Source organism: Nanorana parkeri, unplaced genomic scaffold (assembly GCF_000935625.1).
Source record: "Nanorana parkeri isolate BGI_ZX_2015 unplaced genomic scaffold, ASM93562v1 scaffold1011, whole genome shotgun sequence".
Classification (NCBI taxonomy): Eukaryota; Metazoa; Chordata; class Amphibia; order Anura; family Dicroglossidae; genus Nanorana; species Nanorana parkeri.
The window spans coordinates 307,774-323,566 of record NW_017307279.1 but is presented as its reverse complement, the minus strand read 5'-3'; the positions used below and the strand labels follow the sequence as shown (position 1 = coordinate 323,566).

General features: G+C 42.4%; 1 protein-coding gene across 1 annotated transcript in view; it reads right to left on the bottom strand.

Moving 5' to 3' along the window:
• The window catches only part of FGD3 (FYVE, RhoGEF and PH domain containing 3), a 186,819-nt gene that overhangs the window by 46,344 nt on the left and 124,682 nt on the right, over window positions 1-15,793 (bottom strand). The window contains exons 8-9 of the mRNA XM_018567127.1: window positions 6,902-7,040; window positions 5,045-5,103 (exon numbers count right to left, since the gene is read on the bottom strand). Coding sequence (XP_018422629.1) covers window positions 5,045-5,103; window positions 6,902-7,040 — 198 coding nt within the window. The remainder of the gene's footprint in view (window positions 1-5,044; window positions 5,104-6,901; window positions 7,041-15,793) is intronic.

The window sequence follows — 15,793 nt, the reverse complement described above, 5'->3', positions numbered from 1 at the left end:
CCCCACTAAAGAGTTTGTTGAGACAATTTAAACATAAAAAAAATCAGTGTGCATGTAAGGATAACACAGATCCAGTACTGTATTATTAACTCTAGTCCTGAGCTGTTCGTGCCTTCAGAGCCTCTAGTCATCCTGGACATCATTCCGATATTAACCCTGTATGCCTTATGTAATCTTCCTGAGGCAAACAAATCCTACAGTGTCTCATCGGCTAAAATTAGGGAAGTTTTTTATTAAAAAAAAACCCCCAAAAAAACAGTTTAAAGATGTTTGTATTAGGCCCCATTCACACAGGAGTGAAAATACACATTCCAGGGGGCATTTGGAGCTCATTTCTAAAGGTATAATGCTTTGCTAATGCGGAGTACATACCAAAACATTTAGCAGTGTCTAGGTGCATTTAGTCCAACTGTTTATACAAACAAGTATTTTCTGCATCTTGAGAGAGTTTAGTCCGGTGTTATGCCGTAAAATGCATGTAAATATATGTAATCCCAGATAACGTCACCTCTGTTAACGCAGGAGGCCCGTGTGCATGGGGCCTAACATTATAGAGCAAAATTGCATAGGACTGGCAATTATCTTAAAATAATTACCTGCTTCTTTTATTTTTTTAAATTACTACTAACCCACAAAGTTCAGCACTTACTGGATGGGGCAGTGGAAGAATGTGCACAAAAGCCCTAAGACGTTTTACTCCAAAAAAGCATCAGTTGATTCTGAACAATGCTGGTGAGCCGATGTAATTTTCTGAGGGTTTTCTTAAAGCACCATAACTAGGGTTGCCGGCTGTCTGGAATTTACCTGGCAGTTCAGGTTTTGAGTCCTGTATGTGCTGTGTCCAGGTTTCAAGCCAGCTGAAACCCAGACACAAGATGTCTCAATGACAGGTGGACAGGGGCAACCACGGGGTCCTGGTGTTCCAAATTGAGTACAAGGCGGAGGCACAGGACACGGAGGGATGATGGAACTCAGGGAGAAAGGAGAACTCTGAAACACAGGGTGCAGATAAGTCTTGAAGGGGGTTCTACTTCAGGCAGATATGTTGCTCTCTAACTCTCTTCACGCTCTCTCTCCTAGCTGACAGTCAGGTTAAAAAAAGACACAAGTCCATCGAGTTCAACCTATAATCTGGCTGTCTCTCCTTGTTCTCTCTCCCCTGGCCGTCTCTACTTGCTCTCTCTCCCCTGGCCGTCTCTCCTTGCTCTCTCTCCCCTGGCCGTCTCTCCTTGCTCTCTCTCCCCTGGCCGTCTCTCCTTGCTCTCTCTCCCCTGGCCGTCTCTCCTTGCTCTCTCTCCCCTGGCCGTCTCTCCTTGCTCTCTCTCCCCTGGCCGTCTCTCCTTGCTCTCTCTCCCCTCGCCGTCTCTCCTTGCTCTCTCTCCCCTCGCCGTCTCTACTTGCGCTCTCTCCCCTGGCCGTCTCTCCTTGCTCTCTCTCCCCTGGCCGTCTCTCCTTGCTCTCTCTCCCCTGGCCGTCTCTCCTTGCTCTCTCTCCCCTCGCCGTCTCTCCTCGCTCTCTCTCCCCTGGCCGTCTCTCCTCGCGCTCTCTCCCCTGGCCGTCTCTCCTCGCTCTCTCTCCCCTGGCCGTCTCTCCTCGCTCTCTCTCCCCTGGCCGTCTCTCCTCGCTCTCTCTCCCCTGGCCGTCTCTCCTCGCTCTCCCTCCCCCGGCCGTCTCTCCACGCTCTCTCTCCCCCGGCCGTCTCTCCACGCTCTCTCTCCCCTGGCCGTCTCTCCTCGCTCTCTCTCCCCTGGCCGTCTCTCCTCGCTCTCTCTCCCCTGGCCGTCTCTCCTCGCTCTCTCTCCCCTGGCCGTCTCTCCTCGCTCTCTCTCCCCTGGCCGTCTCTCCTCGCTCTCTCTCCCCTGTATATTCTCCAAAAACAATCACCACGCAGAGCTAGGGTGTTTGGGTTTTGGTTGAAGAAAAGGTGGCCTAACCACAACTGTGCTTACAAGCTTTGGTTGCAGAACTCAAGCCCTGGTTTGAAAAAAAACCCCACATATACTTACTTACTTGGTTATTTTGCTGGTACCCGACACAAGGTATGACTATTTCATTGTGTTACTAAAATATTAAACAGGTATTATTCTTATGATGTCTTCATCTTGATGAACAAAATGTGTAATTCCCAGATCCTGTGTGTACATATCCTATGTGTATATAAACAAAATCAGACTAGACTTGGTCCTTATGTTGCTATCCTCAATACAGAATGGTGGGGATATGGTGGGAATCAAGAGGTATTTTATTGGATAAATTCATAAAAGCACTGGTATGTTAAAACGGCTACGGTTTTAGAAAGCCCAGCATAATTTGCAAATATACTTTTTGTTACTAAGACAACATTTTTTAAAAAAGGTTAAAAAAAAATTGTAACTCACCATAAAAAGTAATATTAAAACTATGATTTTCCTTGCAAAGTGCTAAAACAACTACAGAATCAAGTCTGTAAATAAACACCAGCATAGTGATCAAGTTTTAAACATGAGGTCGGTAAATAATTCATTTGGTGAAACTCTCTGTTATAGCTTTTGAGAAACTATATTTTATTGACATCCATGAACTCTATACAACAGCCATTGTTAGCCATAGTGGCCAAACATACATATCACTGACAATGATTTCCTCTAAATTTCCATCCCAACCCCCAGATGACTCTGAAAATAGGTCTATGTTTTATAGCTACAGCAGCAGAAAAACCGCTGTGAAGGGAAGAGGAGTGCCTAGGCTAAGCTGCCACACAGTCTACGTATCGAGGTCAGACATACGCTAAGTGCAGTGTTTATAATGTGGATGATCAGATCATGCATACCCAGCCTCAGGGAGATAGAAGCAGAGAGGGAAGAATAATGAGGAAAATGGATAGCTCGCATCATTTGGATACAGAAGACCAGGACATGAAGTTTTATTAGGTCTTGAATTGCAATGTCTTCCATTTAGAAGAGCAGTAAAAAATACAGTTAAGGTGGCCATACACTGTACAACCATCGCAAGACCTTAGTCTTGCGATGGTTGTAAAGTGATTAAAAAAACGTACGATCTGCCTATCTTGGACAGGCAGATCGCACTCTCGATCATCGCAAGCACGCCCCGCTGAGGGGCGGGCTTCCGATGACCGCAATGCTGAACGGGCAGTGTGCGCGTGCGCACACCGGCCCGTTCGGCATTTGTCTCCCGAGCACTGTTCAAACCAGCCGAAAATCGTACGAGTCTCGGCTGGTTTTTTAACATGCTCCTTAGACAAAAGACGTGTGCGACCGTACATTAGAAACGGTTGCACGTCTTCGTTCACACTGTTCGATTCTCGTACGATCGCGGGATTTCCCGCGATTCTCGTACGAGAATCGAGCAGTGTATGGGCACCTTTACAGAGGCATTTATTTACATCTACTAATTGGATATAAGCCAGTAATAAAAGGGCGGTAATACATCTCAGGGATGTTTAGGAGCAGAGCCATCAGGCTTAATTCAAAGCTTTAACACAAAGATACAGCTCTTTATTTCAACCATGTGACTGTAATTTTGAAATCTCATTGGATTCAACTGAAAATACATACCGGTAGTACTTTTTTGAATATAAATTACTCAGCTGTAGATCCTCAAATCATCTCTGGATTGGTGCCAACACTGTCCTTCCTTCTGGAGGGGGGCTACTTTTGTTCCCCATGGTCCTTGTGTGTGTTGCAAAGTAGCCGAAGGTCCAAGATCACTCCTGTGATGGACTACAATCTCAATACAAATTAGTAAAGTAAATGTGAGATTGAAGTATATCACGGGAGCGAGCTTGGAGCGATGACTACTTTTCAACAAATACAGGGGACCATGGGGAACCAATTTAGCCACCCTCGAGAAGGAAGGACAGTGTCAGCACCAATTCAGAGATGATTTGAGGATCTACAGGTGAGTAATTATTTTTCCAAAAAAGTACTATGTATTTTCAGTTGAATCCAATGAGATTTTAAAAATACAGTCACATGGTTGAGATAAAGAGCTGTATCTTTGTATTAAAGCTAAAACAATACAGACTAATGATTTCAGGACAGTGGTGGAGCGGCAGGGCCCAGGTCGCAGTTGCAACCAGGGCCGGATTTCCCACAAGGCCAACCAAGGCCCGGCCTTGGGGCAACAGGGAGTAGAGGGGCAGCAGGGGTGAGAAATTCCTATCTCCCGATGCCCGGGACACGCAGTTCTGGGCACCGGCAGGTAGTTTTCTTTTTCCGGCCCTGGCTGCAACCCTGGTAGTTCTTGTGAAAATGCCAAGTACAGGCACTGGTATCTGAACATCCCTAAAAAAAAATACAAGGCATTCTCTGAATGTTGTTGGTGCCAAGCAAGCCACACCCTGCCCTGTGCATAGAGAGAGATGTTGGAGCTGCAGCCGGAAGAGACCAGCATTGACTGCATAGAGTGCTGACTAATAAAGTGATTTTAACATCCCCAGTGGCCCTCTGGAGATCAGATATGCATGCTTACATTGAGCCAAGCTAGACCAGTGTAAGTATCCATAAAAGATCATTCCTGAAGATCAGCTTTAAAGTGTTTTGTTATATCTGTTCAAAAAGTGCAAAAACAAATACTGGTTGATCTTGCCAGGAATCTTATGAGTGAATAACGTCCTGTGCTTTCTGCCTTTGCTGACTGTTATTAGTTGGCATTGTTCCCAGCTATCTGTGTGGCCTACAGAACACATCCCCATGTTATGAAAGTGGTGTTCTGAAGTCCTGTCCTAGGGTGTCCAGTGAGTGTTCTTGTGTCATCCTGGCACAAGAAGTGTGTTACTGGTGAGATCAACAGGTTAAAATAAAATAAAAAAAGCCTAAAAAAAGAAAACCAATGCAGCCACCACATCTAAGGCCTGGCAATTTGCTACATATTACATTTTTATTTTGTGGTTTAGATACACTTTAAAGGATAACACAAATAATAATCACTTTTATCCTGTCCTGCCTTACAATATCATTGTTTTTCAGATAGGGATAGTTACCCTTTAACAGAAATACCTTCTCATGTACCACAAGACGAAGCATGATTGCATGGTTTCACCTACCATCTTCCGAATGGCTGCATTGGAATGATTCGCCGCAGTGGAAATAAGCTCAAGGGACTCTGTAACGAGATCCAATTACACATATTAAACATTCATTCAGCGTAGAGATGGACGCTCGTCATACTGCACCACAAGGTTATGTTAAGGTGACTAATTGTCAGAGGGAAAATAGATTTCAGTGAACACTGTGAATCAAACACAGTCATTATCAGACGGAACTGATAATGTCAGAGTTGGATAACTAGAGGGCGATTGTGCTAGGGATGGCATCTAACAAGAAATGGATATTAAATATCATACTCTCTGAATCCTTTCTATCAAGCGAGTCCTCCGGCAGTTTCTTTAAATAATCTTTCAGGAGGAGTTCGTAGCGAGGAATCCGCTGGACCGGCTCCAGCATGTGATGCTGCAGCGTAAGGTTCCCACAAACCTCGTCTTTCTGCAAAGAATCAACAGAAGAGAGACATTAGCCACATATCAGGGAAGCACTTATTCCATCTAAACTGGCCATACAGCATATCCCCACTGCAATTTCTGAAAAATAATCCTTTCTTTGAAAAACATATTTCACAGGAAATATGTAGACTGCCATTGCTGATGTCCTTCTGCACCTCCCTGGCCGCCCTCAATTTACTTCTCTACAACAAAGATATGTATTGCAACCATTGCACATTTGATCTTAAAGTGGTTGTAAACCAAGATATTTTCCCATTCTTAAAGGATCGGGCACACCACCAGCAATGAATTCATAGAGGAAACACCTTTTATATTTTAATTTGTACGTCATGGGATCGCTTTTCTTTTCACCTTAGCACAGCCTGGGGTAGAGGCTGGGCTAACCTGCCCTGGTGACGTCACTTCAGCTTTTTCACCCCCTCCCAGGCCATACAGAGCAAAGTAGAGATGTCACCAATGCCCGCAGGGGGTATCAGATGCTTGACTAACAGCTCCACTCCGCTCTGAATGGCCTGGGGGGGGGGAGGGCGTAAAAAATCTGAAGCAGTGTCACCAGGATGTGCAGTGCTCTCTAGTTTAGGGCCATGCTGATGTAAGCAGCTAGGATTATTACGCCCCACAGTAAGCCATCAGTAGATGCAGCTTACTTGCAAGAAGAGGACATTGCCCTCTGTGGTGGTAATGCTGCAGAAGCTCTATAAGCTCACCGATCGTTGCCACCAAGAAGAGGAGAATCCAAGAGAATGTCAGGATCAGCAGGTAATTTCTGCAAAATGAAAAAGTACAAAGGGCACAGAGAGAATATAAAAATTATTAGGACGGTTTTACTGTTTGTTTGTTTTTTGGGTGTACAACCACTTTAAAGATGCTTCTTTCACTTGACTTTACAGTCAATCGGTAAGCTGGAGCACAGAGGCATAAGTAACGTTTCTATATGCTAAATCTGTTATACAAAATAAACTGGATTTTAAAGTACCACAGTAAAATATTCAACTTTGCAAGCAGAACTTATTTCCCTGATGATCCCTCTGTAGTAGTGTTGCCACAGGCGGTGATTTCAGCAAATAATGTGGAATTGTTCAAGAAACTTTTGGACGATTTCTTAAGGGACCGTAATATACAGTTATGATTCGCCGCAGTGGAAATAAGCTCAAGGGACTCTGTAACGAGATCCAATTACACATATTAAACATTCATTCAGCGTAGAGATGGACGCTCGTCATACTGCACCACAAGGTTATGTTAAGGTGACTAATTGTCAGAGGGAAAATAGATTTCAGTGAACACTGTGAATCAAACACAGTCATTATCAGACGGAACTGATAATGTCAGAGTTGGATAACTAGAGGGCGATTGTGCTAGGGATGGCATCTAACAAGAAATGGATATTAAATATCATACTCTCTGAATCCTTTCTATCAAGCGAGTCCTCCGGCAGTTTCTTTAAATAATCTTTCAGGAGGAGTTCGTAGCGAGGAATCCGCTGGACCGGCTCCAGCATGTGATGCTGCAGCGTAAGGTTCCCACAAACCTCGTCTTTCTGCAAAGAATCAACAGAAGAGAGACATTAGCCACATATCAGGGAAGCACTTATTCCATCTAAACTGGCCATACAGCATATCCCCACTGCAATTTCTGAAAAATAATCCTTTCTTTGAAAAACATATTTCACAGGAAATATGTAGACTGCCATTGCTGATGTCCTTCTGCACCTCCCTGGCCGCCCTCAATTTACTTCTCTACAACAAAGATATGTATTGCAACCATTGCACATTTGATCTTAAAGTGGTTGTAAACCAAGATATTTTCCCATTCTTAAAGGATCGGGCACACCACCAGCAATGAATTCATAGAGGAAACACCTTTTATATTTTAATTTGTACGTCATGGGATCGCTTTTCTTTTCACCTTAGCACAGCCTGGGGTAGAGGCTGGGCTAACCTGCCCTGGTGACGTCACTTCAGCTTTTTCACCCCCTCCCAGGCCATACAGAGCAAAGTAGAGATGTCACCAATGCCCGCAGGGGGTATCAGATGCTTGACTAACAGCTCCACTCCGCTCTGAATGGCCTGGGGGGGGGGAGGGCGTAAAAAATCTGAAGCAGTGTCACCAGGATGTGCAGTGCTCTCTAGTTTAGGGCCATGCTGATGTAAGCAGCTAGGATTATTACGCCCCACAGTAAGCCATCAGTAGATGCAGCTTACTTGCAAGAAGAGGACATTGCCCTCTGTGGTGGTAATGCTGCAGAAGCTCTATAAGCTCACCGATCGTTGCCACCAAGAAGAGGAGAATCCAAGAGAATGTCAGGATCAGCAGGTAATTTCTGCAAAATGAAAAAGTACAAAGGGCACAGAGAGAATATAAAAATTATTAGGACGGTTTTACTGTTTGTTTGTTTTTTGGGTGTACAACCACTTTAAAGATGCTTCTTTCACTTGACTTTACAGTCAATCGGTAAGCTGGAGCACAGAGGCATAAGTAACGTTTCTATATGCTAAATCTGTTATACAAAATAAACTGGATTTTAAAGTACCACAGTAAAATATTCAACTTTGCAAGCAGAACTTATTTCCCTGATGATCCCTCTGTAGTAGTGTTGCCACAGGCGGTGATTTCAGCAAATAATGTGGAATTGTTCAAGAAACGTTTGGACGATTTCTTAAGGGACCGTAATATACAGTGGTACACGTACTCCTAGAATGAGATCCTAATAGGTTGGACTTGATGGACTGTAATATACAGGGGTACAGGTACTCCTAGAAATGAGATCCTATAGGTTGGACTTGATGGACTAATGTCCTTATTCAACCTCAAATACTATGTATGTAACTATGTATATCCAATGTAGAGCCTCCAAGGCCTCAACACTTAGAGCTCATTAACCATACCTCCCAATTGTCCCTCATTTGGAACCAAATGTTTTCTCCTCAGCTGAACATCTTTTCAGTCTGATGTACAGAGATCTGTGAAAAGGTTCTGTTTAACTACCAAAAAGTGTTATTCTACACTAAAACATTTATCTCATCTCTTCAATATCTTGTTTTTGAAAAGGCAGTATAAGGGAAACCTAATGGTGGAAAACAATTCTGGGTTTACCCAATCATTTTTGGCATATAAACTTTTAATGGTCCACATAACCTTCCAGCACAGTGCATTGCCTAAATACACTGTGCTGAAAGGTGTTCTTTCTCATCTGAGAAAGTTGGGAGGTATGCATTAACACCACAATGCCGTGTACTCATGCGATGGAATGTTCTGTTAAACAGCCCATTTACTGTTTTTGAAAAATGGAGCAGGTCCTATTTTTTCAACTGCAGTACATCGCAATGTCCAATGCGTTTGTACCTGGGAGTTGTGGTGCATATAGTGCAGTAGAATATAGATGTGTGCTGACGTGCAATTGGAAATAAATGGCAGTGCGAAATGACACACATTTAAAGTACGTTACCACTACACGAGTTGTGACACGCTTTGGTGTGAACAAGCCCCAAGACGTTAACAGCCACAAAGGCAGGTAGGAGGCTGAAATGTTCCAATGTCCCCTTTTCTCCAGACATAAAAGCTTTTAGCTATGGGAAGTGAACAACGCACTCCTGCTCTCCCTCTGATTGAATAACACAGCTGTCAATCATTGGGCTGGAGTGCATTGTCACATACATACATATGGGAGTTGACCTTTATCCATGCATACATGGTTAAGCAAACACATCAGCAAAACCAGATTCGCCCATGGACTCGCAGACTGACTGATCCATAGGGAGATCACAGATTGTTCATTTCCAGTTGTGATTAAGGCCCAACAATAACTAAACCTAGAAGGCAATGTCTCTAGTAAACTGGGAAAACATATTATTCCAGTGTTGGGGCTTTCAGCTGGGACATGTAAAACATTGGAATATTTTCCACTTGAATACACGGCGTTAAAAGCGTTTTAAAATAGCAGTGTGTCTGATAAGATGACGGCCCTTTCACATTACATTATAAAACTCCCCAGTACAGCTAAGTGCTACATTAACACAAAACACCCATTGAAAATTCTTTTGCGGTGATTTTACATTTTGTGTTAACAAAGGAGCAGTGCAACGAAGGACAAGCTCTTATTTCTTTAAAACACAATACATGATTCGTCTCCATTGAGGGAAAATCGCTTACATTTACCATTATTTGACATGCTACTCTGCAGCAGTTTGTATTTCCTGGGATAATGAGAAGATTCTAATAACCTGTACAGCAGAAGAAATGCAAGATGACATTTTATTGCACTATCCGCAATCAGCTGCTGGAAATGTAACTGGTAAATAGCACATTATTTAATGGCTCCAAAACCATGCTGCATTTGATTTGTATTTTAATACTTGACATGATAATAATACTTCCTTTATAGGAACAGCAATCTACGCATTCACTTAATGGCTGACTCTACCCTTCATACCATGCTTCAGTTTACACCGATAATTAGGGTGTAACATGGAGCCATTCCACAGCCCGCCACAATCAAACAGCCCCTTTACCTGAATAGAGGGGTTCTTCTCCCTGCAGCATCCTATATATTCTCTTTAATTTTGTATGGCAGTGCATGGCTCCTAGCTGTCAATGGAACACAAATGCTGTGATGTCACTGCACTTGTAATCCATTGTTTACTTGCTCTAGCTCTATAACCAAAAAGGTTCGTATCGCGAGGGAATAGGATACAGGACCCTGTTGCACCAGTTATGAACTGATCCCGATTGCAATGCTTTTCACGTTCCAATGCAAAAAAATTAATAATTGCACATTTTTTCTTTGCAATATGGGTGCATTCATAATTTTTTTACAAAAAGTGTAATAGGCCTTTAACATTCCCATGAACAGGTTGTATGATAGGACCTAGGAGGGGTATTTTTAAAGGGGAACTTTTGTTCTTTTACAGCTTTCTTTTTGCTTTTTCTAAAAACATGTTCAAGGATTGTGTTTCACCAGGAGAATATGTAAATGTTCCCCTTTTTCCAGTTTGCTTATTTGCTGTTTTCTGATTAGCGGTTTTTGCTGTTTATTGATCTTCCCTCAGATCTTATTCAACCTAACGCCAATGAAATGACAGAAGGTGGGGGGATTTTCTCTAATTTCCTGTTCTGCCTGACAGCTGTCAAATAGACAGGAAGTAAAGATACATTTCTCAGACTGACGGCAATAAAAAGTTGAAAGAGGGTCTAATCTATACACACTGTATACAAACTAAAAATAAATGTTGGTTGGTGTTGGACTTTAAAAAGGAACCCTGTCAAAAGTAAAACAGACTTACTTTTAAAACAAGAAGCTGAATACCTACCTTTCCTGATGTTTGTGCCACCAGAAGGTCACTCCATTTAAGAGAAATCCGCAGCTGAAGTCTGCTAGGAAACAGACACCTCTAGGAGTGTTAGTCTTCTTGGTCCACAAACCAAAAACCTTGCACCAATACCTATATCAGCTGCAAGCACTAAAGAAATATGCATTTCCAATAGTCCTAATAGGAGTATAAATGTGCCGCCCTATTAAATATCTCATCAAATACTAACAGTGTTGCTCTGTAACACATAAACCACGCACATAGAAAATAATAAATAGATGTGTGACCCAAACTGCAATATATAGTGTTAACAGCGTGACACATCATAATACAAATGTGAAAGATGACAAATAAAGCAAAATGCACATAAGTGTCGGTACAATTCTTATAAGTGAAAAAAAAAAAAAGTATGCATCCGCTGATATTAGTGTAGATATGCCTCTACCCCACAAAATAACCCTATAGAGTGCTGCTCACCTTAAAAACTGACCTGCACAGTAGGTCTGATCATGCGGTTACCCTTTGCGGCTGGGCAGGGTTAAGCCCGCAATTAGATCCACTTGTTGCAAATCTCTAACTGCTTCACCGTTTAAAATGCTTTAATAAAAACATACTTGCATAGAATGTAGGCATATAGCCCAAATTGCATAAATAAAACCACTGTGGTGCTTGCAGGGACATCGGCAAATTGGCTGAACGCCCTCTCCAGACCTCCTCCACCTGCTACACCCGCCTCTGTACTACGTATGTTACGTTGGGGCCTCAAACGTGACATAATTTATGTAGGGCGGAGCTTGTAATGTAGATAAGGTGGTACAGTGTGGTTGCAAATTTTGTAGGGAAGAGTATATCTATACGTGCACCTGTGGATGCATACTATTTACAAATATTGCTTTATTTGGCATCTTTCCCATTCGTGTTTTCATATGACACACTGTGAACACAATGAATTGCAGTCTGGCTCACACATCTATTTATTCATTTCCTTGTACATGGTTTATGTGTTATAGAGCAACTTGATGAGATGTTTTATAATTAAAACCTTCTTGGTTCCCCACAGCACTCAGTGGTTTCCCCCCACTAACCCCCATGCCAGGGGTGGGCAACTCTGGCCCTCTAGCTGTTGTGGAACAGTTACAGGCACGACTCCCAGAGACAGATGCATGTTGGGATTTGTAGTTAAAGCACAGTTGGAAGGCCAGAGTTGCCCACCCCTGCCCCAAGCCACTGCATCCTGTAATGATGTGGAGGTCAGAGGGAGGAACCACTGAGAGCTGCAGGAGATCAACATTCCCTGAAGAGGGCTTCAGTGGTGGATTTCTCGTGAATTGAGTTCTGGTGGTACAGGCAACAGGAAAGATAACTATTCATTCTTTATTTTATTATTAAAATTAAATTACTTTTCTTTCTACATGTATGGACATTTTTAACCTACATTTTATTGATAGGAAACAAACTAAAAAATTAATATTGGAAACTGTGTAAAGTCAGAAAAAAAAGGAGAGACATCTGGTTTACAAAAAAAAATTAAATGTGGCTTTTTTAAATATAAAAATATATAAAAATATATTTTTAATTTAAAAAAAAAAAAGTAGTTCAAGGGGAGAGGAAGTTAGAGCTAGAGAAGATGAGGAGAAAGATCATAGACTGGAAGGGGAATGTTGTGTTGGTGAGTCTCTAACTGTTTGAATCCCCATTGGAGAGATTCCTTAACTTCCTGTCCCAATAAATGTGGGACAGAAGTGAGGGGGAATCTCTATAAGAGGATAAATATACTATCCTTGTCGCACTCCTTACCAAAAAGTCCCTTGTAGTGGGGGCTCACAGTAACTGCGGATGGCGCCGCAAATATCAGCAAATTGTAGAAATGTCACCAGTACACCAGTCCTTTTAGGATAGCAAAAGCTTAATTTATTGAAGTACTTTGAACAAGCGCTTACGGGACCAAACAGGGTCCCTTCATCAGGCTTTAGCATTGACCTAAAGCCTGATGAAGGGAACCCGTGTGGTGCCGGAAGCGCTTGTTCATATGACATAGAACTTCAATAAAGGAAGTTTTTGCTATCCTAAAAGGACAGGTGTGCTGGTGATATTTCTACAATTATCTCTGTAAGAGGGACACAGGCAGCAATAATAAACCTGCAGAGGTTCAATCCCTTCCCCACTCTATTAAAACCGCCATCAGCCTCCTAGTTGGAGGAATGACCTTATACTTCCTGTTCAGGTGTCAACTTTCATCGGGACAGGAAGTGAGTGAAATCTCCACAAAAGGCATTTTTCCACATTTTAGCAAATAAAAAGGTTATTTGTTTTTGGGGGGGATTTCTTTACTGATGTCTCTATCCCAGCTGGAGGGATTTTACTTCACTTCATACCTTAGTAAGCAGTCTGGGGAAATCTCCATATTGGGGACACAGACTGCATTCCAAACTTGACAGAGGTTCCCTTCTTCATTAAGCTGGCCATGCATGGCTCGAATTTTGGCCGATTGCTGCTGAATCTGCTAAGATTAGAACTGTAGGTGGCTCTGCCGGTACCGCCCAGCTCAACAAACTTTGATTGAAAAATTGGAGTCCAATGGAAAATGGTCACCTGTGACTGTAGCCAATCAAATCGCAGTCACGGTTTGGATATTCAGACAGCCTTGGGTGCCGAGAGAATACAATGCAGCCAGCAGGGGAGATTCCTCCATCTATGTGGAGATCCCTCCATCTATGTGAATAATTAACTGGCTGCTGACACTTAACTATGGAAATACACCAAAAAAATCTATATAAAATTATAGTGCAGAGCTAGAAAACAGTTCTTCAAAATATATATACCATACTACAACAACAAATACAAAAAAAGTGCTCATAAACAAGATCAATTAACATAATTTCAGTGCAAAGCTGTGCTCTCCACACTTAGTTGACACCCCTGATGAAATCTTGATGATGCAACGTGTAGGGTGGAGCTTGGCAATGTTATCCCAGATGTGTGCGGAGACATTTGGAGGGTTTTTCCCTAAGCTTCCGAAGGCAGCCGAGTGACAAACCAAGCCGAAGTGAAGGGAGCCGGACGCTGTTCGGCTATCTACTTCAGCTGAGTTCAGCTGATTTCAGCCGTACATTGGCTGACTTCGGCACAGCCGAACAGTTCGGAAGAACCCGTTCGACTCAGCCGATCCAACATCTGGATCAGCTATGATGAACGCTGGGCAGGTCACTCGTAGCCGTTCTCCCCTATTCTCATAGGGGACGAAAAGCAGAGAGTGAATACCCGAATGCCGCCGGTTATTCACTCGGCTGCCTTCATGTGGCCTGGTATGGTGCCTCCAGTGGTCCAGCGGGCCCGAAGTGAGATGAAGAATTACCTGAAGCTCCTTTGTGAATAACCCTCTTGGTGATCAGCGGTGAGAGCACTGGCTGTTTGGTTACATCAGGAGCTGTCTTCCTTATATTATCTGGATGTGAGGATGGTGGATCACTGTCATGATTGGGGCAGAGAATAGGATTTTATATGCGAGTAACTTTTTGTTTTTTCAATAAAATGGTTTCAAAACAGGACTACACTCTGTGTCTTCATCTTCTTTTCTGAGTGCGGTATTATCAGAGGTGCCAAGATATATCTTCTACAAGTGAAGCAGATCATTGTCCCCATGGTGTGTGGGAAGGCACAAGTGATCATACTAAAATATTTTGGGTATGGTCCACATTAGATGGTGAGCAGAATTAAGTGTGGATACGGGAGCACGGCTTTGCACTGAGAGTGTGTTCATTGATCACTTGAATGTGTGGAGTGAAGCACTGGGACACACCTATGATAAATGGATCACTTCACATGTTATTATACATTTCTACACAGGACACTATTATACAATATATCTTGTTTATGGACACTTTTTTGTATTTGTTGTAGTATGGTACAATTATTTTAAACCACCGGTTTTTTTTTATAGCGCTGCACTATCATTATTTAGATATTTGAAGAATTCCTCATGTTTATCCTCCCACAAAATACCAGAATCAGAAGGAAGTGTATATGTAGGAACACAAGGAACTCAGATGATAAAAGCCTAAAGTCATTTTGCAATAAAGGTATGTAATTAAATTAAATTGAGTTGAGAAGAAACATCTATTTCTTGAATGTAAAAGATATGGTTTGCCACAGCTCGTTGGTTGCAGCTTTTGATTTTTGAAAATTGACTTGGTCATATATAGTACAAGAGCTATTGCATGTTCTATACACTTATTAAACCAACAAATTAATTTATGAGGCCCAAGTCATATTTGAAAGTGGAATCTTAAAGAGGTACTGCCACTTTGCCCATTACGACCTCCCTACTCTGATTACTTTGCTCTGAATTGGCAAAGTGACAGTGTCTCTTTAATTATATATATTAGAAAAATATAGCTGTGTATTTATTAGGGATGCACCGATACCATATTTTCCAGACCAAGTACCGATACTTGTCCAAGCACTCACAGATGCAAGTACTGATACATTTTTGTTTAGTGTCATGTGACAGTTTTTCTAAAACAATACAGACTAATGATTTCAGGACAGTGGTGGAGCGCCAGGGCAACCTGCTGCAACCCTTGTAGTTCTCATGAAAATGACAAGTATCGGCAGTGGTATCTGAACATCCCTAATGGTAACCCTCTGCCCATAATGTAAACTCTCACCCCTATACCCTGCAGACCCCTCAGTTTAGTTTTTTGGGGGCTTTTTGTACAGGTCATGGTTTAGCTGAGCTAGCTGACTTTTTAGCAGTCTAATAGTAACCTAAGACTGCCTTCTGAATTACAACTCAACATCTGAACAATGTAACATCAACATTGCTTGCTGGAAGCAATGCATGATGGGATATGTAGACTTGTAAAATCTAGATTTGATCACATCAAGCTGCAGGGAAATACATAAAGCACACTGGGAATCCAGGAAGCTGTTGAAAGTGATGGGCAGATGGAAGGAAGCACTCACTAAATAAAAGGGATTTTTT